Below are 27399 nucleotides of genomic sequence, written 5' to 3' on the forward strand. Positions count from 1 at the left end.
TCACGTCAGTGATTCTCTCGTTAACACAGGTGTCAGTGTTGACGAGAACAAGGCTGGAGATCACTCTGTCATGCTGATTGAGTTCGAATAACAGACTGGAAGCTTCAAAAGGAGGGTGGTGCTTGGAATCCTTGTTCTTCCTCTGTCAACCATGGTTACTTGCAAGGAAACACGTGCCGTCATCATTGCTTTGCACAGAAAGGGCTTCACAGGCAATGATATTGCTGCCAGTAAGATTGCACCTAAATCAACCATTTATCGGAGAGCGGGGAGCGGTTCAATTGTTGTGAAGAAGGCTTCAGGACGCCCAAGAAAGTCCAGCAAGGGCCAGGACCGTCTCCTAAAGTTAATTCAGCTGCGGGATCGAGGCACCACCAGTACAGAGCTTGCTCAGGAATGGCAGCAGGCAGGTGTGAGTGCATCTGCACGCACAGTGAGGCAAGACTTTTGGAGGATGGCCTGGTGTCAAGAAGGGCAGCGAAGAAGCCACTTCTCTCCAGGAAAAACATCAGGGACAGACTGATATTCTGCAAAATGTACAGGTATTGGACTCCTGTGGACTGGGGTAAGGTCATTTTCTCTGATGAATGCCCTTTCCGATTGTTTGGGGCATCTGGAAAAAAGCTTGTCCGGAGAAGACAAGGTGAGTGCTACCATCAGTCCTGTGTCATGCAAACAGTAAAGCATCCTGAGACCATTCATGTGTGGGGTTGCTTCTCACCCAAGGGAGTGGGCTCACTCACAATTTTGCCTAATAACTCAGCCATGACTAAAGAATGGTACCAACACATCTTCCGAGAGCAACTTCTACCATCCATCCAGGAACAGTTTGGTGACGAACAATGCCTGTTCAAGCATAATGGAGCACCTTGCCATGAGGCAAAAGTGATAACTAAGTGGCTCGGGGAACAAAACATAGATATTTTGGGTCCATGGCCAAGAAACTCCCCAGACCTTAATCCCATTCAGAACTTGTGGTCAATCCTCAAGAGGCGGGTGGACAAACAAAAACCCACAAATTCTGACAAACTCCAAGCATTGATTATGCAAGAATGGGCTGCCATCAGTGTGGCCCAGAAGTTAATTGACAGCATGCCAGGGCAGATTGCATAAACCACTAATTGCTAGATACCTAACTGGACTGTGCCCTCTTCATGGTGAAGAGTCTCCGTCGCACGCCAAGCTAGCCTCAGTCAACACGACCCTAACATGGGGCTGACATCCCCAATGGCTCATTAGAGGCGATGGATATCCCCACAGGGAATCTCGGAGCGATTGCTAGCACTAGCTGGGATGACCAGCTTGAAGCCATTGCCCCACTGTTGGAGGACTCCAGCAATGACCTCGCTGCCTCCCTGCCGGGCTTCCTGATATCAGACGACAACGACTCCATGGGGCTTTCCTGTAAGCCTCCATTTGGAATCATCAGATGGAGGCAACGACTCCTTCATCCCCTCAGGCCGCCAAGCCTCCTGCCAGGGAATCCGAAACCGTCTCTCGGTGTGGACCTGCAAGACGTGTGCAAACGCACTGCAGATAAACTGTTGATTCCCTTGCCTAATACAGTAGCAGAGACCACCACGTCCTGCTAAGAAGGTAAGCTACCCAAAGCCAAATGGGCAGCCAGGCAATTTATACCAGTCTTCCAGAATGAATGGAGGAGGTTATCCGTACCTGGAATAGACCTTTTTCCTCCAAGAACCCTGTCCAAGGTGGGTCATGTTGGACTGTGTTGACATGGAAGGGATTGGGCTTGCCCACATGCCCCCCCATCGACCCAATGGTAGCTTCCCATCTACACCCCAGCCAGAAGTTCTCCATGAGCTCGACTGGTCCCACCTTACCAGCCAAGTGTGTGTGCATTCAGTCCTCCGTGACAGAGGTCTACAAGTTGATCGCCACAGCGGTGACAGGGCTCAACACCGCTTCCATGACCTCGGCATACCAAGCTGAGCTACAGAAAGAGATAACGGTCACACCGGAGCCAAGTTTGTGAGACGAGAGCTGCATTGCTACAGACCTCAACCTGCATCTGCTTAAAGCTGCCGTCCAGGTGTCGGGAAGAGTGATGGGGCTCATGATATCCCAGGAGAGGGCGCGATGGCTCAATCTATCCACGGTGTCTGACAGTGAGAATCTGAAGATCCTGGATGCTCTCGTAGGCCTTTTCGGTCCGACCATTGAGAAACGGTGCGAGGAGAAGAAGAGGGAGCCCTCCAGCTCTGTCTGCCCAGTAAGATACAGCCCAGTGCCTCCCCTGTGCATGGCTCCACCTTCGCCCAGGCTGCAGCAGGTCAAAATTCCTTTAAGATCCCCAGCCCCCTAGGCTGCAAGCCCAAGGCAGCAGAGAACCTCGGACCCTAAAGACCCCTGATATAAGAAGCCTCCCTTCCCACCCATGGCCCCAAGGAGCCAACCGGCCCCTAACCCCACCCAGGGGGTAAGGAGGAAGATGCAGACGGCCTAGTGGTGTCCCCATTGCCAGAGAGGTGAGAACGGCCTCCCCCAAGTGCATTTCTATCTCCACCACCAGTCCTGAGCCTGTTCCAGGGTGCAAGTTCCCAGGCACCTGAATACCGGGCCCAAGTCGGTGGTCACAGAGTACAGCCCAAATAGGAGAAAAGACAATGTTCAGGTGAATGCTTCTACAAGACCCCCCCTCTCGTCTCACAAACACTCCCCAATGTCAGTTCACTTTTTTATTATCCCACTAGCACAACCAGGCTACAGGCCAAGGGTGCAGTCAGACATGTTGTTTCTCACACAATCAAATCAAACAGTGTGCCTCCCTATAACCGCTCCTTCCTGTGGTGATAGGCCACATAAGCACTCTTCCAGTGCGGGCCAGCCGTGCATGTGCAGCGCTTCGCGGACTGTCATACACTCTCCCCCCGACAAAGGGTGCTGCTCTCTCTCGGAAAGGAGAGCGATCTGGTGGGCATGCGTAGTGTCAAACTGGGTACAGGGCACGATAGACGGACTACAATTCCCTGTCACCCACCTCAATTCAAAGGAATCGGAGCTCAGGCTCAGGGGGATTCAGAGCCTGTCCTCTGGGAAATCACAAAACTAATAGGGATAACTCACTGTCACCTCTCAGAGGAAGTCTATGTACGGCTGATGACGTACATAGACAATTCGCTGCTGTGCACTCAATCGAGACAAGAATTCTTAGTCTGCTCTGGGAACGCCTGAAACTTCTAGGTTTCAGAATAAACACAGGAAAGAGCATTCTGATTCCGACGCAGACAATCTCTTTCCTAGGTCTAACCCTAGATTCGGTATCATTCAAGCTCGCCTCAAGGAAACGTATAAGAACATTCCAGAATTGCCTAGCACTTCTTCGCAGAGGGAACCTGGTCTCTTTCAAAACATGCCTACGGCTGTGGGGTTTGATGGCATCGGCTTTAGTGGTCATCCCATTAGGGCGCTTGAATATGAGAGGGTTTCAACGCTGGGTCTCTTCTCTAGGTCCCAATACATCACCATGTACAGATCTCCATAGATTTCACGGTAGCACTGCACTCCTGGAGAGACCCGACATTTCTGTCGCAGGGTGTCCAGATGGACACTGTTTTCGCCCAAAAATTAGTCCTGACAGACACATCTCTCTCGGGTTGGGGTGCGACCCACGAGGTGCTGAACGGAGTGTGGGGACCCCATCTCCGTTCCACTCACATAAACTGCCTGGAACTCCTTGCAGTGTCCCTAGCATTAAAGTAGTTTCTCCCATTTATGGAGGGTCGTCATGTTCTAGTCAGAACAGACAATACCACGGTTGTGGCTTACATAAACAGACAAGGGGGACTGCGATCCCCTCACTTACACACACTGGTACACAGAGTGATTATGTGGAGCAGTGTGCATCTCCAGTCAACGAGAGCTACTCATGAACCAGTAGTGCTGAATTTGAGGGCATGTTTACTCTCCTGGGGGAACCCTCTATATGGGGAGTGGAAGCTCCACCCAGAGTTGGCCAATCAGGTTTGGATTCGCTTCGGCATTCCAGCAGTGGATCTTTATGCATTGAGGGAGAATACACTGTGTCCCCTGTTATTTTCCCTGAGGGGTCGGGATGCACCGATCAGAATGGACGCGTTGGCAAATGAGTGACCATGTGACCTCCTGTATTCATTCCCCCTACTGGCCCTGATTGCTCTCTCTGTTTCTCATACTAATAGTGCCACATTGGCCAGAAAGACACTGTCTGGCGGAGATCACTCAACTACTATGCGGTCAACTGTGGCACCTCCCGCTGCATTGGGACCTACTGTGCCAGGAGCGCAGGGAGATTTTCCAACCTCTCCCGGAACGGTTGGCACTCTGGGCATGGCCCATGAACGGTTTCATTTGAACACTGCCGGGCTTCCCCAAAATCACATTTAGACTGTTGAGTGCTAGAGCCTCATCCACCAGGTCCCTTTATGATTTGTAAATGGCATGTGTTTGAGGAATGGCGCACCAATTAACAGGCCGTGTCGTTCCAGTGCTCTGTCCCGGTAATCCTGTCGTTTACACAGGAATTATTAGACAAAGGAAAGGCCTTTTCTGCTATTAAGGTATATCTGGCAGCTATTTCGGCTTGTCGTGTTGGTTTTGGGAGCACAACAGTAGGTCAACACCCGTTTTGCCCGTTTGATGAACGGTGCACGTCGTTTGAGTCCAGGGTCCAAACAGCTTGCCCTGTCATGGATCAGTTGTTTTGGATGCTCTATGCCAACAGCCTTTTGAGCCCTCGGATCAGGTGGAGGTTAAGATGCTTTCATTTACGGCACCACTGTTACTAGCGTTGGCCTCTGCCAAGCGTGCAAGCGACATTCACACGCTCTCAGTGCACTCGTCAATGTGCACAGTTTGCTCCTGGTAACGATAGGGTATCATTGCGGCCAAATCCCGCCTTTATCCCTACGGTTACTAACCCATCTTAGACGTGTCTTCCCCTTGAGCTGGCAGCTTTTCATCCCACACCCAGAACAAATGGTTGCATATGTTCGCGCTCTGTGCCTCTAAATGGACAGGACTAAGTGGTTTAGAAACTGTGATCAGTTGTTCATTTCCTGCTCGAAACCTTACATGGGTAGAGCACTCCATAAACAATGCCTCTCCCACAGGATAGTGGGGGCTATCGCTTTGGTGAAGGTATTGTCTCCTGCTGGCTTACTGGCTCATTCCACTAGAGAAATGGCTGCGCCCTGGGCTTTATTTAAGGGCATATTTATCCAAGATATTTGCGCAGCAGGAAGTTGGGCTTCATCTCATACGTTTGCAAAGTTTAATAGGCTCCATGTCACTGCACCAACACTGGCGCATACTGTTTTAGGTGTAGGATCTTCTGAGGGCCAGGGCCCATTTTGTGTGATGATTCACACAGGGCAGTCGGTCATCAGGATAAGCTTGTCTGGCAATACAGGAGTTCGTATAGACCATAAGTGAAATACCGAAATTAATACTTGAATGAGAACTTTAGGTTCCAACTGTAACCCCGGTTTTCTGACAGTATGAGTGAGGGATTTCACCAGACCACCCTCCTTGCAGGAGAGAGGAAGAGGTGTTGCTTATATTGAATGACTCCTCGATGCAACGTTGGACCTTTTTATAAAGGCAACACCGACAACACACGTCTCGACGTCCAGCCAATCATGGCTGGCGTAGTGTATTAAAGGCTTCTCACAAATACACTGGGGGCGTATCCCATAAGTATACTATCATACTACACTATATACAAAATCAAGTGGATTTGGCTATTTCAGCCACACCTGTTGCTGACAGGTGTATAAAATCGAGCACACAGCCATGCAATATTTTGTTGTTGCGTGGCCTAATGAACACAACCCTGGTGTGTGTTCTGTGTTGCGTGTTAGTGTGTGTGTGTGTGTTTTGCACTGGCTAATATGGAATATGTGTGTGTTTCAGAGGTGTCCAACCTGCTGGTAGTAACTAAGGAACGAGTGCTGGTCCCCCAGACACCCCTGCAGGAGAGCCAACTCAGCTTCCACAGGATCCTCAAGGAAGAGATCTTACAGGTACAGTACCACACACCGAACCAGGCACGTGCACAGATAGGGGTCTTCCTGTGCCCAAGCACCTGCCCATTTACCCTCCTACTTGCCAAGTGCCCTTTTGGGTGATGAGTGAGGTATTTCACCAGACCATCCTATATATATTTGAATAATTAAAATATATATATTTTTTTTGTGCAGTAGCCCTAATACATTATCACAGCATATTGGCTATATGCCTGGCCTACCAATATTGTTATTCTCAGACCATATTTCATTTCATAATTCGAGTTTTGATAACAAAATATATCTGTGGGCGTATCACTTGCAAGGCACAGCTGAGCATAAATGTAAATAATTTTACTGCATTGATGTTACCTGCATCTGATGGTCAGTCTCAGCGGAGGGAGGCAGAGAGCAGCAGAGGGTCTAGCTCTCACGGTCCCTGCTCTCTCCTTTCCTCCTGTGAGACTGACCAGAGAGGGGACGTTGTCCTCCACCTGATGCCAAAACTCAATTCACACTGCATCCCCCTCAGGCACAAATTCATGTTGTTCCTATGACGAGAGAAGTTAAATATTCCTTCATATTAAAATAGACACGATGAGCTGCTAATATTAAAATGCAGGCCTATCGATACACTTGGCTACTCATTCATTCCAGCTGCAGCGCGAGTGGAAGTAGGGAGCGCGTTTTATGTTTTGTAAAAGTGCTGAAATAAATACGTAGAAATGAACTCGCTCATAAAAACAGCAGCTCTTTGCTGTATTCTTTCAAAGTTTCTCTCTTGGTCATAGTTTTAAAAGTTTGATAAAATCACAGGTAGGCTAGTCTCAAACATTTGCTGTGGGGTCGTGAAAGCTGTAGGCACGGTGATATGAGCTATCCGACTGGCCAGTGCAGTAGCCGCGCTTGATTTAGCCACAGTTCTCCTGGTAAGCGGTGTTTGTCCCTTCAGACAAATGAAATGGTTCAAAATGGGAACATTTGGCCTACACGGCGTGCAGGGCTTCTGAATCAAGTGCACCTACCGCCAACAGCGCAAGACAAATTAAACAATTCAATGAGATGGCAAACCTTTACGGTTGGCTTTTCTACAGAAATGTTTGGTGATCAACTAGGAATGCCTTAAATATCGGCCAGTCGACCGTGATCGACCTGTTGGTGACCACTGGTCTAGACTCTAGCTAACTACCGCATACAACAAAGATCCACATGCCACTAGCCAGCCAGCCACATATCATGAGTTAGAAGATTGTGAATATTATTCTATGAAGTTATTATTTAAGGGCATTGAAGATAATGTTTGCATGTTTGACACCCCCACTCTACACATCCAGTATACCCTATCAGTCACATCCAGTACATACCCTATCAGTCACATCCAGTACATACCCTATCAGTCACATCCAGTACATACCCTATCAGTCACATCCAGTACATACCCCCATCAGTCACATCCAGTACACACCCCCATCAGTCACATCCAGTACACACCCCTATCAGTCACATCCAGTACATACCCTATCAGTCACATCCAGTACATACCCCTATCAGTCACATCCAGTACACACCCCTATCAGTCACATCCAGTACATACCCCTATCAGTCACATCCAGTACATCGGCTGAAAGAGACTTTGTCAATCTTTTATTTTTCTTGCCACTTAAGTCCTTCAGTGTTTTCTTACTGGTGTCAGTCACCAGTGTGTGTTTACGGTGTGTGTGTGTGTGTGTATCTCGTGAGTGTGTCTTGACTAACTCGCTCTCCTCTCTCCCTCTCTCCTGCCTCAGGGAGAGCACCTGGGGCTGGGTACCCGGACAAACATCTATGCTGGAGTACTGAAGGTGAAGAGTGCGGAGGATGAGGATGCTGGATACTCTTCCTCTCAGGATGTCAAAGTAGTGCTGAAGGTGCTGGGGTCCGGACACAGGGACATCTCTCTGGTAAGACACACACACACTGTTTCCATCCTGTGATAACTTTAGGGACTCCCACTAGAAGAGTAACTTCTGAGAGTATGTGAGTGATGTTCTGTGGCAATATTCTGCCACATTAGCTGACTGACTCTCTCCTCTCTCTCTCATCTCCATCTCTCCTGCTCTCTCTTTTTCTCTCTCTCACCTCCATCTCTCCCGCTCTCCCTTTTTCTCCCTCTCTCCCCAGGCCTTCTTTGAGACAGCCAGTATGATGCGGCAGGTCTCCCATAAGCACATCGCCCTGCTCTATGGAGTCTGTGTACGCCACCTGGAGAGTGAGTACACACACAAACACACACCCTACACTGCCATGGTAACCTGCATGACACATCTAAACCTTAAACTCACTTCTTAATCCATCCTTCTGTTACTGTAAGAAGTGATAATACAGGACCTACACTGTTAGTGGATGTGATAGGACTTGCCATTATTTACAAATACCGAATTGGGCATTTTTATACATGACCCTAAGCATGATGGAATGTTAGTTGCTCAATCAACTCAGGAACCACACCTGTGTGGAAGCACCTGCTTTCAATGTACTTTCAATATCCCTCATTTACTCGAGCGTTCCCTTGTCTTTTGTTACTTATAGGTGTCACTGTACTGTTTCCCAAAACACAAGACAAACCAGTCGTTCTGTTGTGGTGGCCAGCGGGCAGAATATTCCCCGAGTGCGTCTGTGTGTGTGTGTGTGTGTGTGTGTGCGGTGCATTGACTGTCCCTCTCTCTCCCCCAGATATCATGGTGGAGGAGTTTGTCCAGTTCGGTCCGTTGGATCTGCTCATGCGAAGACAACACAGTCCTCTCGGTACACCATGGAAGTTCCAGGTGGCCAAACAACTGGCCAGTGCTCTCAGCTACCTGGTAAGACACACACCAAAGACTTCAGTCACCCAAAGCCGTAGAGTGGACCATCTGCGTTGACCTTATCTTGCACTGACTCTATGTACACTCACAAGACTATACCCACTCACTTACACACACACACTACACATACACACATACTTTCACACTCATCATATGGTGCTGCTACAATGTTCTTTATTGTACTCTTATTATTATCTACCCTGATGCCTAGTCGCTTTCTCCATACCTAGATGTACATGTCTACCTCAAATACCTTGTACTCCTCCACATTGATCTGGTACTGGCACTCCCTGTATGTACCCTGTCTATTTTATTCCTCTTGGGATATAACAAAAAAAAACTCTGCATCGTTGGTAAAGTCTCATAAGGAAGCATTTCACGGTAAACTCTACTACACCTGTTGTATTCAGCGCATGTGACAAATACAATTAGATTTGATGTGACTCTCTCTCGTGTGTGTGTGTGTGTGCGTGCATGCAGGAGGATAAGAAGCTGGTGCATGGCTTTGTGTGTACCAAGAACATCCTGCTGGCCAGAGACGGAGTGGACAGTGAGGGAGGACCCTTCATCAAGCTCAGCGACCCCGGCATACCCATCACTGTGTTGACCAGAGAGGGTACGACTTCACTGAATCATTTCTGTGTGGCAAGTTATGCACAATGTGTGCCAGACAACCACCATATTCAATGACCGTTTTTGTTGTCATCCAGAGCATCTCATCTTGTTTTGCTGTAGGGATCCACGTTGAGCTCTGACAGGACAAGGGCCCAGTGTGAGATCATATAAATATGAAGCCTCCGTTGTAACAGTATATTGAGTTCCGAAGGGTTTGTGACCCAGGAGAATGTCTTCACAGTCATATAATATATGCTGTTTCAGCACACGCTTTTATCCAAAGCGACTTAACAGTCATATGTGCATGCATTTTACGTATGGGTGGTCCGCGGGATCGAACCCACGACCCTGACGTTGCAAACGCCGTGCCCGACCAGCTGAGCTACAAAAGACCACCCGTGTTAGTGAGGTTTTGTCGGGGAATTGTTGTTTTCAGGAAGGATACTGTACGAGGACACTTCTCACATTCCATATTTCCCTCCGACGGCATCATGTTTCTGTTCGGCAACCATTTACGGTGTCTGTGGCTGAGTGAAGACGGTTAAACAGACCAGAGGAGTTAATGACTGGACTGGATGTCTCCGTGTGAAAGTCCACTGGGACATTTGAATCTGACAAATGAGAAGACGCTTTCATCCCAATCTCTATTTCCCCTCTCCGCACCGCTTTCTGTCCTTCTCCCCACCCACTCTCCTTTTCCCACTCTCTCCCCTTATTCTCTGTACTTCCTCCTGGACTCTCTCCTTTTCCCGCCTCTTCCCTCCATCACCCCCCCCCCCTTCTGTTTATGTACTGTGTTACTGGCATGGCATGGCTGTGGATTCCTGTCAGTTGGGAGTGAATTGACTCCGGGCCAGAGAGAGGCTGGGTGGCCTGGGTCACATGACGGGGAAGGCAGAGCCCACTACACAGGGAGAGAGAGAGAGAAGGGAGAGAGAGACAGAGAGTGCAACAAAAGTAATACAGTAAATGTATCAGAGAGGGAAGACAGGACGACAAACATATTAACACTGACAAAACCTCTCCCCCTCCCCAACAGTTTGTTGTGTGTGTTCAGTACAATAGAGTGTGTTTTTACACCGAATGTGAATGTGTTCGTACAGTGAGCGGCGGGTAGGAGCGTTGGGCCAGTAACCGAAAGTTTGCTGGATCGAATCCCCTAGCCAACAAGGTATAAATCTGCCCTTGAGCAAGGCAGTTAAACGCCCAACAACAACTGCTGCCCGGGCACTGATGACGTGGATGTCGATGTTTAAGGCAGTCCCCCCCCCCCCCCCCCTCACCTCTCTGATTCAGAGGGGTTGGGTTAAATGCGGGAGACACGTTTCAGTCAAATGCATTCCCCTCTCCCCGTATAGTGTACACAAACACATACCGTGTGCCTAAGGCTGTGTTTGTGCCACCCTGCAGAGTGTGTGGACCGGATCCCATGGATCGCTCCAGAGTGTGTGAAGGACTCTACCAACCTGAGTGTAGCGGCCGATAAGTGGGGCTTCGGCACCACACTCTGGGAGATCTGCTATGACGGAGAAGTGCCCCTCAAAGACAAGAAACTCACTGAGGTACACGCCTGCACACACACACACACACACACCTTGATCCACTTGTAAGATACTACCAATACATATCTGTAACAAATGTATTGCAACCCAGAGTAATACACCGTGCTTGACTTGAACTGAAATAAGTGCCGGTTCTCATTTTGGGTACCGGTGCTGTTTATATTTCAGTGCAGGAGCTCCACAATACTTATGATCTAATATTCTATAAGAGGAACAGGAGCTCCACCATACTCGTGAGCTAATGTTCTATAAGAGGAACAGGAACTCAAGCAGTAGAACCTTTTTTTTTAGGGGGCGGTACTCAGTTCCTGCCCAGGACAAGCACGGATAATACATGCCCTCATGCTTGCTCTGCCTTGATAACTAATGAGGTTTCTCTCTCTCCCCCCGTGAGTAGAAGGAGAGGTTCTATGCAGCGGAGTGCCAGTTGGCTACCCCAGACTGCAAAGAGCTGGCTGAACTGATGACTCACTGCATGACCTACGACCCCCACAAACGCCCCTTCTTCAGGGCCATTGTCAGAGACATAGACACGCTGGAGGAGCAGAGTACGTGTTTCTGTGTGTGCTTGTTAGTGTTGTCACGATACCAGTATTGCGATACTAGGAAGTAAGGAAGGAGAGGAAACAAAACAGGAAGCGGACTTAATTTATTGAGGAAAACAGACCTACTGTTGATAACAAACAGAATAATGTTGTCATCCAGAGACACATTTATTTATTTTGCAAGCTATAGCACACAATGTCTGACATAAAGTAGGTCTATCAAGGACCATAGAGTTTAGTCTTTCATTTTTTTTGCCAAGGAAATCGTGTTACTGGTGTGTGTGTGTGTATGTGTACGTCTGTGTGTGACACGTGGGAGGAGCTGTGTGTGTTTGTGTGCATACGTATCTGTACGAAGGCTCTTTGAATGTGTCATCATTCCCCTGCTACTCTTCCTGTGGCTGCAGCTTTCGCAACCGCTAACACGGCTCCTAATAAAATACTAAATATCCCCTGTAAGAGCAGCCGTTCCCAATCGCTAGCTAGAGACAGAGCTTGCAAGAGTGTGTGTGTGTATGAGTGTTGTGTGCGAGTGAACCCAGGAAACTACATCTCCCCCTAAACTGGACCCCTTGGATATGCATATTGCCCTTAATACTCCCACACTGTGGCCAGAATGAGGTACTGCAGTCATGTCGCAGATCCACATCCATCATACTGGTGTGCTGTAGCTTCGCTGAATAAACCCACTCACTGTACAAGTTGTCGGTGGTAACAGTGTGTGTGTCCCTCCACCAGACCCCTCTATCAAGCCGGCGCCCACTCAGGAGGTCGACCCCACTCTGTTCCAGAAGAGGTTCCTCAAGAGGATCCGCGATTTGGGGGAGGTAAACGCACGTTTCTGTGTTTTTCAATGCGTCAGAGAATGAGTGTGTGTGTATGCAGTTACCGCTAGGCGTGTCACGGTGTGTGTTGCTGAGTCTCTTTAGGCTGACGTGGATGGTGTATAACGGGAACGTGGGTATGTAACTGGCTGTCTGCGTGCGTAGGGTCACTTTGGCAAGGTGGAGCTGTGTCGGTACGACCCCAGAGGGGACCGGACAGGGGAGCTGGTAGCAGTGAAGAGTCTCAAACCAGAGAACAGGGAGGAGCAGAGCAACAACCTTTGGAGTGAGATAGGAATCCTTAAAGAACTCTACCACGAGAACATCGTCAAGTACAAGGGCATCTGCCAGGAGGAGGGTGAGCGAGAGGAACGCATACCCCTGCCACACGCGCACGGACGTAGACACGCACGCAGGCATGTACACTAGCATCACCTGTGCTGAGTCCGCTCAAACCTCTTTATCTGTGTATGTGTAGGAGGCAGAGCCATCAAGTTGATCATGGAGTACCTGCCTGCTGGCAGTCTAAAGGAGTACCTGCCCCATAACAGAGGACAGACCAGCCTGAAGACCCTGCTTAGCTATGCTGTCCAGATCTGTCAGGTACTGCAACTGTCTAAACCCTAACCCTAGCTTCGTGTCCAACCCTAACCCTAGCTTCATGTCCACATCCCGGTTCAACCCCTACCCTAGCTTCATGTCCAACCCTAACCCTAGCTTCATGTCCAACCCTAACCCTAGCTTCATGTCCAACCCTATCCCTAGCTTCATGTCCAACCCTAACCCTAGCTTCATGTCCAACCCTATCCCTAGCTTCATGTCCAACCCTATCCCTAGCTTCATGTCCAACCCTATCCCTAGCTTCATGTCCAGCCCTATCCCTAGCTTCATGTCCACATCCCGGTTCAACCCTAACCCTAGCTTCGTGTCCACATCCCGGTTCAACCCTAACCCTAGCTTCGTGTCCACATCCCGGTTCAACCCTAACCCTAGCTTCGTGTCCACATCCTGGTTCAAACCAAACCCTAGCTTCGTGCCCTAACCCTGACCCTAGCTTCGTGTCCACATCCCAGTTCAACCCTAACCCTTGCTTTCTTTCCAGCCCTAACCCTAGCTTCGTGTCCACATCCCGGTTCAACCCTAACCCTAGCTTCGTGTCCAACCCTAACCCTAGCTTCATGTCCAACCCTAACCCTAGCTTTGTGTCCACATCCCGGTTCAACCCTAACCCTAGCTTCGTGTCCAACCCTAACCCTAGCTTCGTGTCCAACCCTAACCCTAGCTTTGTGTCCACATCCCGGTTCAACCCTAACCCTAGCTTCGTGTCCACATCCCGGTTCAACCCTAACCCTAGCTTTGTGTCCACATCCCGGTTCAACCCTAACCCTGACCCTTAGCCCTGGTTATGGGAACATTATTTTTATTTTATTGATAGTTAAATAATAGGATAAATTCCTCCCCTCTCTCTAGGGAATGGACTATCTGGGATCTCGGAATTACATCCACCGGGATCTGGCAGCCCGGAATGTTCTGGTGGAGAACGAGAGCACGGTGAAGATTGGAGACTTCGGCCTGACCAAGAGCATCAAGGGCAACGAGGGATATTACACAGTCAAAGATGACCTGGAAAGCCCTGTGTACTGGTGAGAGGACTGGACTACTGCGGACTACTGTTGTTTTATCCCACCTGGTGCAAGCGCTTCTGGTCCCATGTGTGTGGCTTTAACCCCCCCGAGAGTTGATTGACGCATCTGTGCGCCAATCAAAGTATCATAATCAAAACAATCCCCATCAAAATCTGTCCGGTTTAAGCCAGAGAGATGTTTCCGCATCTGCGGTGAAAGTTGGAGAGAGCTAGAGCGGTGTTTGTCAGACCGTGAGACATCCCGAAAGGCTTGTGTTCTCAAGAAAATGTCTAACGGTTTGACCTCCAAAATATTATGGAAAGGGGAGACTCTCACCATAGTGTTCTCCATTTTGCTCTACGAACCCCACAAGGGTCACGGGACTCAGAAAAAAAGGGGTTAAATATGTGAAGAAAGAAAGAACTATTCCCTCAGCTTTCTTATATGTCCTAGATACAGGACAAACACTTCAAAACTTTGCCGTTTATGAATGTGTAATTCAATGTTTTTCTCTGGGCTATAGTAGTAAAGACCAAATTCAATATTTTATTCAAAATTCAAAAATCAAATAGCTAAATGATCCTCATTATGACCATCTTAAAACAATTCCATATGTCAGTTCATAAACCCCCCCCCCCCCCCACACCTTTTAAGAATTAAAGAGAGAGCATGTTGAATTCCTGAGAGTTTGTGTCTTTGTGTAGATAGTGATTTACAGTGTGATGTATGTTGGCGTGTTTCCTCTGTCTTCCCATGTACCAGGTATGCCCCTGAGTGTTTGGTCCACTGTAAGTTCTACCTGGCCTCTGATGTCTGGTCCTTCGGTGTCACCATGTACGAGCTGCTCACCTACTGTGAGAACGCCATCAGCCCCATGCCGGTCAGCACACACACACACACACACACACACACACACACACACACACACACACACACACACACACACACACACACACACACACACACACACACACGCATACACACACACACAATTACACAAGCATGCACGCATACACACACACCTAAGCCTGGCAGCACAGCCTTCCATCCCACTGATCGAGGCAGGTGGTGCCAGTCTATTCCCAGGGTGGCTAATGACTCACCAAGGGGCTCTGCCCACTCCTCATAGCCTGTGCCATCACACACACACATCCTTCCAACTCCCTGATTGCTCAAGCTATACCAATATGTCCTCTCTAATCAACACCCTGTAGCCATGATCATTACATATCTATTAAGGCTTATTCCTACACTTTACCACACTGTTCAATTCACAGAAACTGGTTCACGGTTGATAGGTATTACCATCTTATATGCTTTAGTTGCCACCATTAAGAGACTGCTTTGAAACATGTTCTAGAATTGTAGATGGAATGCAGTGGTTTAGTTTGACTATTTTCTTCTGACTGCCTTTGTATCAACAACAATGCATCAACAATAGAACTCTATAGGGCTCGGTAGGGGCCACGCCCCTCTTTTGGCAAACATTTCTGGGGTGAACCATTTAATTTAAAAGATTAGATTTTAAAAAACAGCGATGTATGAAAGAAAAGTCAAGGGTACAAGACTGTGTACATACTGTACCAGAGTTAGGGGAGAAACAAACTACTCATCCCATGCAGCATTGCGGTCTGTATCTTCCAATCACAGAGCAGATATAAGCCATTGGAATCGTTCCCAAAGATGGTGGGTAAATATGGTTTACTCAGGCCGCTTACCACTGAAAAAAATTGGCAATGTTTCTGTCTGTGTAAGTGGCCGTTTCTCTTGCGTGAGCATGCTTTTCCTGCTTAAGCTTGTGTTTCCTCCATCATATCTGGCGCAAGAGGGAACAGCTACTTATTGTCCCGTCCCACTTGCCCTACCTGCCAGAAAAAAATGAGCCAGCCAACACAGGTTGAAACATTCATAACCGATGGGCACGACATCAACATAGGAATTGTTTTTCAGTCTCGGGTGCACAGTAATATCGCTTTCACTAATATTTAAATATCACTATGGGTTACGAGGATTGTAAAATCCACTTCCGGAATCTCGTCAGAGCCCTCGGTCAGTCCTGTCTTCACTGGCTAGATGGGAGGAGTCATTTTGTTTCATCGTGTTTCCATGGCAACTCATCTCTTCTCCCCTTCCCCCCTCTTTGTCCCACAGGTGTTCCTGAAAATGATTGGTCCTACTCGGGGCCAGATGACAGTGACGCGATTAATCAAGGTGCTGGAGGAGGGGAAGAGGCTGCCCCGTCCTGATAGTTGTCCTGGAACGGTAAGATCTACCAGAGATATTATCGAAAGGAGGAAATAAGATTCCCATTGGACAACGAATGGAGGAACGAATAACGTCTCACCCAGCAGACTGTCGACCAATCACGTTCACATTGCCATGCTGCGTCACGCGGATGCTAAGCTAATCGTCACGCAATCCCTTCTCAAAGTCAGGGTATGAGTCGAGAAGTGCCTATTTTCCTCCGAAGGTACATAATGTCACAATTCCATTACATATAGCATGTTAATTATCTCACATCTCTGAAAATATTTGTAACGTTGTACTTCTTGTTGATGAAACTCATGCTAATGTTGGGTTTTTGAACTAGCGCCCAAATCACTCCTTGTCCCAAAATTGCCCAGAATGCACCGCACGGCCCATTGGCATAGCATGGGCAACGTACACAATGGGCGATAATATGATTGCAATGGAGTTTCCCATCTCCTCAAAAGTATCTCTGGATCTACCTACTTATCTACCTTTGGAAGGTATTCAGACCCCTCAACTTTTTTCACGTTGTTAGCTTATAGCTTTATTTTAACATGTATTAAATAGTTTTTTCCCCATAATGACAACGGAAAAGCAGGTTTTTAGAAATGTTTGCTAATTTACAAAAATAAAAAAACGGAAATATCACAGTTACGTAGGTATTCAGACCCTTTACTCGGTACTTTGTTGAAGAACCTTTAGCAGCGATTACAGCCTTGAGTCTTCTTGGGTATGACGCTACAAGCTTGGCACACCTGTATTTGCGGAGTTTCTCCCATTCTTCTCTGCAGATCCTCTCAATCTCTGTCAGGTTAGATGGGGAGAGTTGCTGCACAACTATTTTCAGGTCTCTCCAGAGATGTTCGATCGGGATCAAGTCCGGGCTCTGGCTGGGCCACTCAAGGACATTCAGAGACTTGTCCCGAAGCCACTCCTGCGTTGTCTTGGCTGTGTGCTTAGGGTTGTTGACCTGTTGGAATGTGAACCTTCGCTCCAGTCGGAGATCCTGAGCGCTCTGGAGCAGGTTTTCATCAAGGATCTCTCTGTACTTCAGATTAAAAATTGTATTTGTCACATGTGCCGAATAAAACAGTGAAATGCTTACTTATAAGCCCTTAACAAACAATGCGGTTTTCAGAAAAATACCCATGCAAAAATAAATAAAAGTAACAAATTATTAAAGAGCAGCAGTAAAATAAAAATAGTGAGGCTATGTACAAGGGGTACCGGTAGAGTCAATATGCGGGGGCAGCGGTTGGTCGAGGTAATATGTACAGTTAAAGTCGGAAATGTACATACACTTAGGTCTTCCAAATGGACAATGACCCCAAGCATACTGCCAAACCCTCTGTAATGCCTTGCGGTCGGAGGCCGAGCAGTTGCCATACCAGGCAGTGATGCAACCAGTCAGGATGCTCTCGATGGTGCAGCTGTAGAACCTTTTGAGGATCTGAGGACCCATGCAAAGTCTTTTCAGTCTCCTGAAGGGGAAAAAGTTTTGCTCCGTTCATCTTTGCCTTGAATCCCAGTCCCTGCCGCTGAAAATATCCTCACAGCATGACGCTGCCGCCACCATGCTTCACCGTAGGGATGGTTCCAGGTTTCCTCCAGACGTGACGCTTGGCATTCAGGCCAAAGAGTTCAATCTTGGTTTCATCAGACCAGAGAATCTTGTTTCTCATGGTCTGAGAGTCTTTGGGTGCCTTTTGGCAAACTCCAAGCAGGCCGTCATGTGTCTTTTACTGAGGAGTGGCTTCCGTCTTACCACTCTACCATAAAGGCCTGATTGGTGGAGTGCTGCAGAGATGGGAGAACCTTCCAGAAGGACAACCATCTCCACAGAGGAACTCTAGAGCTCTGTCAGAGTGACCATCGGGTTCTTGGTCACCTCACTGATTAAAGCCCTTCTCCTCCGATTGCTCAGTATGGCCGGGCGGACAACTGTAGGAAGAGTCTTAGTGGTTCCAAGCTTCTTCCATTTAAGAATGATGGAGGCCACTGTGTTTATGCGGACCTTCAATGCTGCAGAAATGTTTTGGTACCCTTCCCCAGATCGGTGCCCCGACACAATCTTGTCTCTGAGCTCTATGGACAATTCCTTTGGCTTCATAGCTTGGTTATTGCTCTGACATGCACTGTCAACTGTGGGACCTTATATAGACAGTTGTGTGCCTTTCCAAATCATGTCCAGTCAATTGAATTTACCACAGTTGGACTCCAATCAAGTTGTAGAAACATCTTGAGGATGATCAATGGAAACAGGATGCACCTGCACTCAATTTTGAATCTCATGCAAAGGGTCTGAATACTTATGTAAATATGGTATGTTTTTTTCTGTTTAATATATTTGCAAAAATGTCTAAAAACCTGTTTTCACTTCGTCATTATGGGGTATTGTGTGTAGGTTGCTGAGTTTCCTTTTTGTTTATTTAATCCATTTTAGAGTAAGGCTGTAACGTAACAAAAAATATATGGGTCTGAATACTTTCCGAAGGCACTGTGGCTACCTACCGGCGTTTAGTCACCCCACCACTCACAATATGCGCTCTCTTCTCAATATGTCACTCAATTTACCATCCTCAAGAGAATTTATTTCAGTAATTCATGGAGCTAGAAAAGTGCACTTTGTCAATAAAAACGGTCGTTATTTTTTCTTTACATTGTTATCGTAAGACTAAGGGCTGAAGCGTTACAGATTGTACAATTTACATTTTAAGTTAATTTCCTATTGAGCTGACATGTGTCACGTTTACCGTGAATGCAGTCTCCCCTAACGTGGGAACGTTGCCTTTAAATTTCAATCACGCTGTAACGCTGAACTTCCGCGTTACGGATGGAATAGAGCCCGAGAGGAATTCGGCAATACTAGAAATTGCATGACTAGAAATCTTTGTGTGTAATCTAACTGTGTGTGTGTGTGTGTGTGTGTGTGTTGAAAGTGTACGAGCTGATGTTAGAGTAGATGTTAGAGTAATAATGATTATTTTCTCTGTGTTTTTGCAGGTGTATGAGCTGATGAGGAAGTGCTGGGAGAACACCCCCGCGATGAGGATCACTTTCAAGAGTCTCATTGACGAGTTCACCCGCATGCTCACCAACAGCAGCGTGTAAAACATGGCAGCCGCCTTACCTATCACACAGACAATCTCAGGAGTAAAGAGTGAAAGGTCAAGGGTCACAGACCATGGTGACCTGGACTAAAAACCCACATGTATCGGAATCAGTGCTACAAGACACTTTATTTCACACTGTCGCTGACTTCCTCTATATTTTCACTTTTTGTTTTTTAAGATGCTCTACTATAGATCACATAATATATGGATGTATACATACATTGCGTATAGAATGAAACACATCCCAACACGTAGCTTTGACCCCTCACTGTATGTGACACTGACCCTAGTCACGTTGACAGATGAATGAGCCCACTAGCCAACCACTGAGCTGTCCGTCGGCTGATATGCCACCTGGGAGCTACCGCAGTGTGACCTTTCACCTTTTTATTAGAGCGCATCAGCTCCGCCTTTTTCATATTGCTACATGCAGTATTTACTCTGTCTGTGGACTTGTATCATAATCATTAAACCCAGAGGGAGAGGGGTCCTTAGTTGGACCTGTGTAAGATAGACCTTTTCTCTGTGAAGGACCATGGTATATGTGAGCTCCTTTGTGAGGGATTGCTGCGGCCACTGTGAAGATGACACTGTGAAAAAGCCAACCACATATATTTAAGTGACCAGGATTCTGACATTCACACCCTGCCCCATCGGACCAGGGACTGCATGGATCCAAGCCACCTCTCTGGGAGTGGTGAAAGATGAGTGGGATACAGTATACTGTAGCAGTGGGTTGGATTGCATTAGGGAGAATGGATGGGTGATGACAGTATCAGTCAAGCCCAGACAGCTGCACCTCCCCTTTTTAAGACTGAACCTGTTGCAGCTCCTCTTTAAACGCAGAACCCTGGATGGAATACTGTAGAACCACCTCGGGAACTAGAACCAGCCGAATAACTTTCTCTCTGGTGTTCCTTTCATCATGCGATGTTCCACGTTCTGTTGTCAACGCTCGTGCACGTAACGCTTGTGGTGGGGTCAGCATGAAAGAAGAGCCTATAAACAATCTGATTTGAGACCAGTTAACAGGTAAAACCACAGAAATAGAATTAGTGGAACATGTTATACCTGTGAGGGGACACTTGAGGGCAGTATAGTGTTACATATTTTAATCCCAAACCTTTCTGTACTCTGCTCAGATTTCTAAACAGCTTAAGTATAGCCATAATGTGTATGTCAGATATTGCATGTCTTTTATTGAAATTATTATTTTTTTAATTCTACAGAATGACAGATTGTGTGTGTGGGTGTGTGGATGGATGGACAGAAGGAAGGAGACAAAAGAGAAACATGCTGACTGCACCGGGCATGCGCATGTGTGTGTACCATCGCGCGCATTGTTGATTTTTGTCCAGCCGCAGGTTGAAATATCAAAACGAACTCTGAACCAACTATATTAATTTAGGGACAGGTCGAAACACATGAACATTTAGCTAGTTAGCTTGCTGGGATATAAAAATGAGGTTGTTATTTTACTGAAATGCACAAGGTCCTTTTTTCCCCTGGATCTTTGTAGAATTTTGACCCATTTTGAGTCACACAAAATCGTGTGTTCTCTACTCTGACAATTAATCCACAGATAAAATGGGACATTTTGTTTGTTTCTGGTAATCTCTTCTCCAGTCTGTCTTATTCTTCCTATTCATCTTCTGTGGACTTTATATGGCGGTTGGCAACCAACTTTAAGGTGCATTACCACCACCAACTGGACTGGAGTATGAACCTCAGTTCAGCTTTCAATCACCCATGTGGGTATACAGTGCATACGGACAGTATTCAGACCCCTCGACATTTTCCACATTTTGTTACATTACAGCCTCATTCTAAAATGGATTAAATCGTTTTTTCCCATCAATCCACACACACTACCCCATAATGACAAACAACAACAAAAAAGTTTAGAAATTTTAGCAAAGTTATTAAAAATAAAAAGCTGTATTCACATTTACATAACTATTCAGACCCTTTCCTCAGTACTTTGTTGAAGCATCTTTGGCAGCGATTACAGCCTCGAGTCTTCTTGGGTATGACGCTACAAGCTTGGCACACCTGTATTTGTGGAGTATCTCCCATTCTTCTCTGCAGATCCTCTCAAGCTCTGTCAGGTTGTATGGGGAGTGTTGCTGCACAGCTATTTTCAAGTGTCTCCAGAGATGTTCGATGAGGTTCAAGTCCGGGCTCTGGCTGGGCCACTGAAGGACATTCAGAGACTTGTCCCGAAGCCACTCCTGTGTTGTCTTGGCTGCGTGCTTACGGGCATTGTCCTGTTGGGATGACCGCTCCAGAGCAATGTTTCATCAAGACTTGACGCTTGGCATTCAGGCCAAAGAGTTCAATCTAGGTTTCATCAAACAAGAGAATCTTGTTTCTCATGGTCTGAGTCTTTAGGTGGCTTTTGGCAAACTCCAAGCGGGCTATCATGTGCCTTTTACTGAGGAGTGGCTTCCATCTGGCCACTCTACCATATAGGCCTGATTGGTGGAGTGCTGCAGAGATGGTTGTCCTTCTGGAATGTTTTCCCATCTCTACAGAGGAACTGGAGCTCCTTAAGAGTGACCATCAGGGTCTTGGTCACCTCCTTGACCAAGACCCTTCTCCCCCGATTGCTGTTTGGCCAGGCGGCCAGCTCTAAGAAGTATTGGTGGTTCCAAACTTCTTCCATTTATGAATGATGGAGGCCATTGTTTGGTACCCTTCCTCAGATCTGTGCCTTAACACAATCCTGTCTCGGAGCTCTATGGATAATTCCTTCGAGCTAATGGCTTGGTTTTTGCTCTGACATGCACTGTCAACTGTGGGACCTTATATAGACAGGTGTGTGCCTTTCCAAATCATGTCCAATTAATAGATTTTACCACAGGTGGAGTCCAAGTTGTAGAAACATCTCCAGGATGATCAATGGAAACAGGATGCACCTGAGCTCAATCTCAAGTCTCATGGCAAAGGGTCTGAATACTTATATTAATATAAGGTATGTTTTTTATGAATTTGCAAACATTTCTAAAAACTTGTTTTCACTTTGTCATTATAGGGTATTGTGTGTAGATTGATGAGGAAAAACCTGTATTTGATCCATTTTAGAATGAGGCTGTAACGTAACAACATTTTGAAAAAAGTAAAGGGGTCTGAATACTTTCCGAATGCACCGTATGCTTCTAAAAACCAATGAGAAGAAGGGAGAGGCGGGACTTTCAGCGTGTCATGCGTCAAATAGAACCAAGTTCTATTTTAGTTTCTGGCTACGCAGACGCTTGTTGACTCGTGTGAGCAGTTTGGATTAAATGATTCTATTTCTTTTGCAACGCTCGTGCACGTAACGCGAACTGTGTGGTCAGCATGAAAGAAGAGCCTATAAAAAGGTCTGATTAAAGACCAGTTAACAGGTAAAACCACAGAAATAGAAATTAGCGGAACATATATATTTCATGAAATGAATGTGACCCATCCAACATGGCCTACACCACTTACCAGTATCGTTACAGTATGCAGACACAAACAGTAGCACTCGTTACAATGGGAAAAGGTGGTATTGATAAGAACGTTAAGATTTTTTTGCAAAAGGTTAAACAAATATATATATTGGGAAGAGGCAGCCGATGTTTTCGGCAATATGTGTAAAGCAGATGCTTTACTTTGAAACAATCAACAGGTTATTGAAATAGGGGTGAGTTCTATCCATTATATTTCTATGGTTTTAAACTAGGGACAGACCATGTGTGCTCTCAGATAGGGAGCCAGTGAATGAGAGAGACATTTTTTACTTTTTTCAGTCCATGTTTATTCCGGAATGTAAAAGACAATTATTTTTGCTCATAAATGAGAGAAAACAAATCTATTTTTCAGAGGAATAAGACAATAAATAAATGCACAATATAAATGAATAAAATCCCCCCCCCCCCCCCCAAAAAAAACAAAAAAATATGTTTGGTGTGTCAAATTCCTAAAGTCTGATGCAATATTAACTAGAGTTTCTTCTAGATTAAAGCAGTAAATATGCATGCTAAATTTCAATTGCTTCTATAAATAAGTTATTCACAGTAAAGCAATATCAACGTAGTTGTGATATAAAATATTGCAAAATCTACAGTAGAGATTTTAGGTCAGAAATAAATCCACATACTTTCAAAAGAAAACCGTACAAAGCAAAAAGCACACCCAATCTATGTCTACAGCTCGGTAAATGTTCTGTTCAGTCTTAAAATACTTCAGTATTGCAAAGCTTTGTGGTCACACACACAGTTCATATGGTTCAGTACCCTAGGTGCAGGCTCACCCAGTGTAGTACCAACACTTGCGTCACCGCTATGCACCGTGCCTACAGACAGGTCAACTAAACTGTTTCTCCTACAACACTGACTGAGTAGTTATGGGGTAAAGAATCTTGTTTACAATCAATATAACGATACGCCTGGTTGGCAACATGCAGAGATAGGCACAACAGATATATATTTATATATATGGGAGACTCCATAACTGCAACCCCTGGTCAGGTCTCTAGTTCTAGCAAAGCTAAACGCACTCAAGACGAGAGATGCTCAGTTCTGGCCCTTGAGGCCAGTTACACTGCTGATTATTAATTTCCCCCCTCTTTTCAACTGGCACATCATACAGTGTATATGCAAGACTATGGGGAATACTTCCTAAAGGAGACAGACATGTCCTGCAGAGGTAACTGTGCTGTGATTATCAGCCCTATTATTAAATGGTAACAGACCTGTCCTGAAGCCTACCGTAGGAGCCCTCAGCTCAATTCTGGCCACACACACACACACACCCATCAGCCAGAGACCGACCAGAGAGAAAGAGAGGAATTCAAATGGAACGACAGTGCCAATAAACGCTGGCTGTGCTCGCAGCAGGAGCTGTTTTTCCCGCCTCTGTCCCTCTCTTTCTCTCCCTCACTGTTGTCTGTTCCCCTCATACCTGCCAAAAGCAGGTTATTAACACACACACACACACACACACAAAAAAAGCATAGACTAGACTGAATAACTATAAAAACCTATGGACCTGCTATAGGCAAAGGGGGAAAATGTGCAGGTCAAAATCACTCACACATATCACACACAGAGCTCTGCATAGCACTGTGGCACACGCGGTAATTGCAGAGTGGGGGAGACTGCCGAGAAAAGCTAATACAATCACCAAAACACTATTAAGACAACAGACTGGCCTAAAGTGCCTGAATACGTGGCAGACAGACATTATTTACTGCCTGGGTCTGCCTTTTACAGCCACTGACAGAGAGACAGACTCCTATGGTCTCTCTCTCACACACACACACACACACACACACACACACACACAAAAAAAGAAGCTACACACACACACACACTTCTAAGCATTGCTTGGTGGGAGAGAGCAATCAGCTGGCTGGAAAAACCAAGTCCTACTGGGCAGTTCACACAGACACTGTGCACACACAGTGAAAATAAAAGTGTGGCTCTAAGCCAGTGTAACAGCATTGAAAGGGTTGAAATAATGTACAGTCACACACTAATATAATTTTGAGATGGTTCGCCCGTTGAGAGCATGGTGATATATGACAGCACTAAAACACATCAGTGCTTCAAATCAAGTCACGTGACACAGGAGAACGCAGCCTCATCAAGTCAAGAGTGGAGGATGAAAACAGACAGATTAGAGAGTAGGTAGCATATAACGAGAGAAAAGGACAGGAAGAAAGGTGAAAAGAGATACATCAAGAGACGGGCAGATTTGATTTATTATAGCAGAGAGGTAACGCCCTCGTGTTGGCATTGTGATATTTGTTGGTGCAGTAGTTGTCGTTATTGCCTGGGTCTCAGGCTGAATACCTGTGCCAACACTTAGCCCTCATCCATGCCCTTTCCTGGGGCCTTTGTACCCCTAGCACCCCCTCTGTCAGATCACCAGGGTTGGGTTCAGGGCCTTTTCACTTGCACTGACATGAGTCTTAAGGGGATGAATTGAAATTAGATTCATTGCTTGATGAAAATTGCTGATTTATTATGACATACTTCTGGCTTTTAAATTCCTGAATTGACTGACTCAAAATAGAATTGACTCCAACCCTGGAGTCCACAACATCTCTGAGATAATTCAACATGGCTACTCTCCTGAATCTTTCTGTTTTCGGGTTTCATTTCTAATGGCAGCTTATTAAGCGGTAATAAAGTGTCGGTTGGTTTATTTGTCTCTCCAGAGTCCTTCCAGTTCCTGAAAAGTCCATTGCATTTAAAACATAAAAACAGTGGGAAAAGAAGAGGACCTGGGAAAACCTGGGAGTCCTCCTGCGTACCTTATTGCGTTTAGCGACTGTTCCATGGCCCCTACAGAAAACAACAGCCATTATAAACAGGAAGGTTTCAAACCTGTAGCTATCACAAACACAGGACCATATGAAGGCCTAGTAAGTGTCCATCTACAAGCAAGTTATAATACATAACTATATGGGCACTAAGAAGTGTCCACTCGGTGACTATTCTAATGGCTATAAGATACCACGTTTAGGTGTCCATTCATTTGCTAGTAGACCAGCCTTTGTGTCCATTAGCATCGGCCGAGTCCCCAACAGTTTTCAGGGGAAATGGAAAGAGAGCCGGGAGTTCCACTTTTGCATGTTAACAAGGCGACACCTGAGAAACACTCCCATCTTAACTCCTCCTCCACATTTACTGGATTGGTTGAACAGTGCAGAAGAGAACCTCCCCCAACAGTTTTTTTTTCTTCTTCTCGTCAAGACCAGTATGTAGAGGATCTAGTTTCAGACGTTTATTTTACACCTGCTACGTTAGGATTAGTGTCCATTGTTAAAGGTTAAGAGCAGTGATTGGATGTCCCCCTTCCTGTGTCTCTGAGTTTCCAGGGTAGACCCGCCGCCTTGTACCCTGGGAATGGCTGATCACTCCTACGCTTACAGCACGGCACAACAAATACGCACGCGAGCGCACACACACACACGCGCCCCAAGTCAAGGTCTCCGCGAAGAGAGATAAAAAGAGACACTGAGGCAGTCAGAAAAAGAGAAAGACACCGAGGAAGAGAAAAACACGTCAGTTACAGCAAGGCATCAAAGCAACTCTGTGTGCAACGCTGTACAGTTTCCCCCACTTGAAGAAAGAGTACACAGAGAGATAAAAACAGAGAGAGAGAGAGAAACCCGACTACACAGTGACTGGCCTTCAACAAGGCAGACTGACTGATTGGCCATAAAATACAAAAGCAGCTCATATATACATTACAAACAATGTACAGATTATTAGTCAATAAACATTTACACATCAACTGAGAAGAGAGTAATAGTTCAGAATTAAGGCTTGAAAAAGGACAAAAGCGACATAACGGTGTGTGTGTTTACCAAAGTCGTACAACACTAAACCCGAGACTGTGTGTATGTACTGTAGGGGTTAGGAGTTAGGGTGCAGGAGGTCAGGGAGAGGGAGGCCGGGGGAGGGTCATAGGTCATCTCTAGATCCTCTTCTTCTTGAAGTAGTCAGCGTACTGCCCCCCTAGCCCCTGGGAGTGCTGCCCCACATACACACCCTCTGATGTCATATTCTGCACCGCCAAGTGAGGGTACTCCCGCTTCTGCCCCCGAGCCTGATTCTGAGAGACAGCGAGAGAGAGAGAGAGAGAGAGAGAGAGAGCAAGGGAGGGAGGAAACGGAGAGAGAGAGAGAAGACGATATAAGATTGAAGGGTGGAGAGAGACAAAGTAAACACGACTACTTACTGTAAGATCCAGACCCCTCACTAAACCTTCTCCATATACCGTCCCAACCCCAGACCTGACTGCATGTACATATACCGTCACAACCCCAGACCTGACTGCATGTACATATACCGTCACAACCCCAGACCTGACTGCATGTACATATACCGTCCCAACCCCAGACCTGACTGCATGTACATATACCGTCCCAACCCCAGACCTGACTGCATGTACATATACCGTCCCAACCCCAGACCTGACTGCATGTGCATATTACTGTCCCATGAACTTCAGTCCACTGAGCACAGTATATGGTTGAGAC

The 27399-nt window shown here is 46.5% G+C and overlaps 2 protein-coding genes across 5 annotated transcripts in view; one reads left to right on the plus strand and one right to left on the minus strand.

Moving 5' to 3' along the window:
• LOC110521800 (tyrosine-protein kinase JAK1) overlaps nucleotides 1–20996 on the plus strand; it is a 54359-nt gene extending 33363 nt beyond the window's left edge. Inside the window, exons 11-24 of the mRNA XM_036968783.2 lie at nucleotides 5914–6023; nucleotides 7793–7945; nucleotides 8166–8253; nucleotides 8718–8845; nucleotides 9329–9464; nucleotides 10874–11025; nucleotides 11423–11573; nucleotides 12309–12397; nucleotides 12560–12752; nucleotides 12873–12997; nucleotides 13865–14037; nucleotides 14782–14899; nucleotides 16171–16281; nucleotides 19273–20996. Coding sequence (XP_036824678.2) covers nucleotides 5914–6023; nucleotides 7793–7945; nucleotides 8166–8253; nucleotides 8718–8845; nucleotides 9329–9464; nucleotides 10874–11025; nucleotides 11423–11573; nucleotides 12309–12397; nucleotides 12560–12752; nucleotides 12873–12997; nucleotides 13865–14037; nucleotides 14782–14899; nucleotides 16171–16281; nucleotides 19273–19380 — 1835 coding nt within the window. The 3' untranslated portion in view covers nucleotides 19381–20996. The remainder of the gene's footprint in view (nucleotides 1–5913; nucleotides 6024–7792; nucleotides 7946–8165; nucleotides 8254–8717; nucleotides 8846–9328; nucleotides 9465–10873; nucleotides 11026–11422; nucleotides 11574–12308; nucleotides 12398–12559; nucleotides 12753–12872; nucleotides 12998–13864; nucleotides 14038–14781; nucleotides 14900–16170; nucleotides 16282–19272) is intronic.
• Nucleotides 20997–23138: 2142 nt separating this feature from the next.
• The window catches only part of LOC110521000 (ribonucleoprotein PTB-binding 2), a 130472-nt gene continuing 126211 nt past the window's right edge, over nucleotides 23139–27399 (minus strand). For all 4 annotated transcript variants that reach the window (XM_036968785.2, XM_036968784.2, XM_090232007.1 and 1 more), the window contains one exon: nucleotides 23139–26972. In XM_036968785.2, coding sequence (XP_036824680.2) covers nucleotides 26835–26972 — 138 coding nt within the window. In that variant the 3' untranslated portion in view covers nucleotides 23139–26834. The remainder of the gene's footprint in view (nucleotides 26973–27399) is intronic.

The sequence above is a fragment of the Oncorhynchus mykiss genome, chromosome 4 (assembly GCF_057628025.1).
Source record: "Oncorhynchus mykiss isolate SJ-2025 chromosome 4, ASM5762802v1, whole genome shotgun sequence".
In the NCBI taxonomy this organism is placed as follows: domain Eukaryota; kingdom Metazoa; phylum Chordata; class Actinopteri; order Salmoniformes; family Salmonidae; genus Oncorhynchus; species Oncorhynchus mykiss.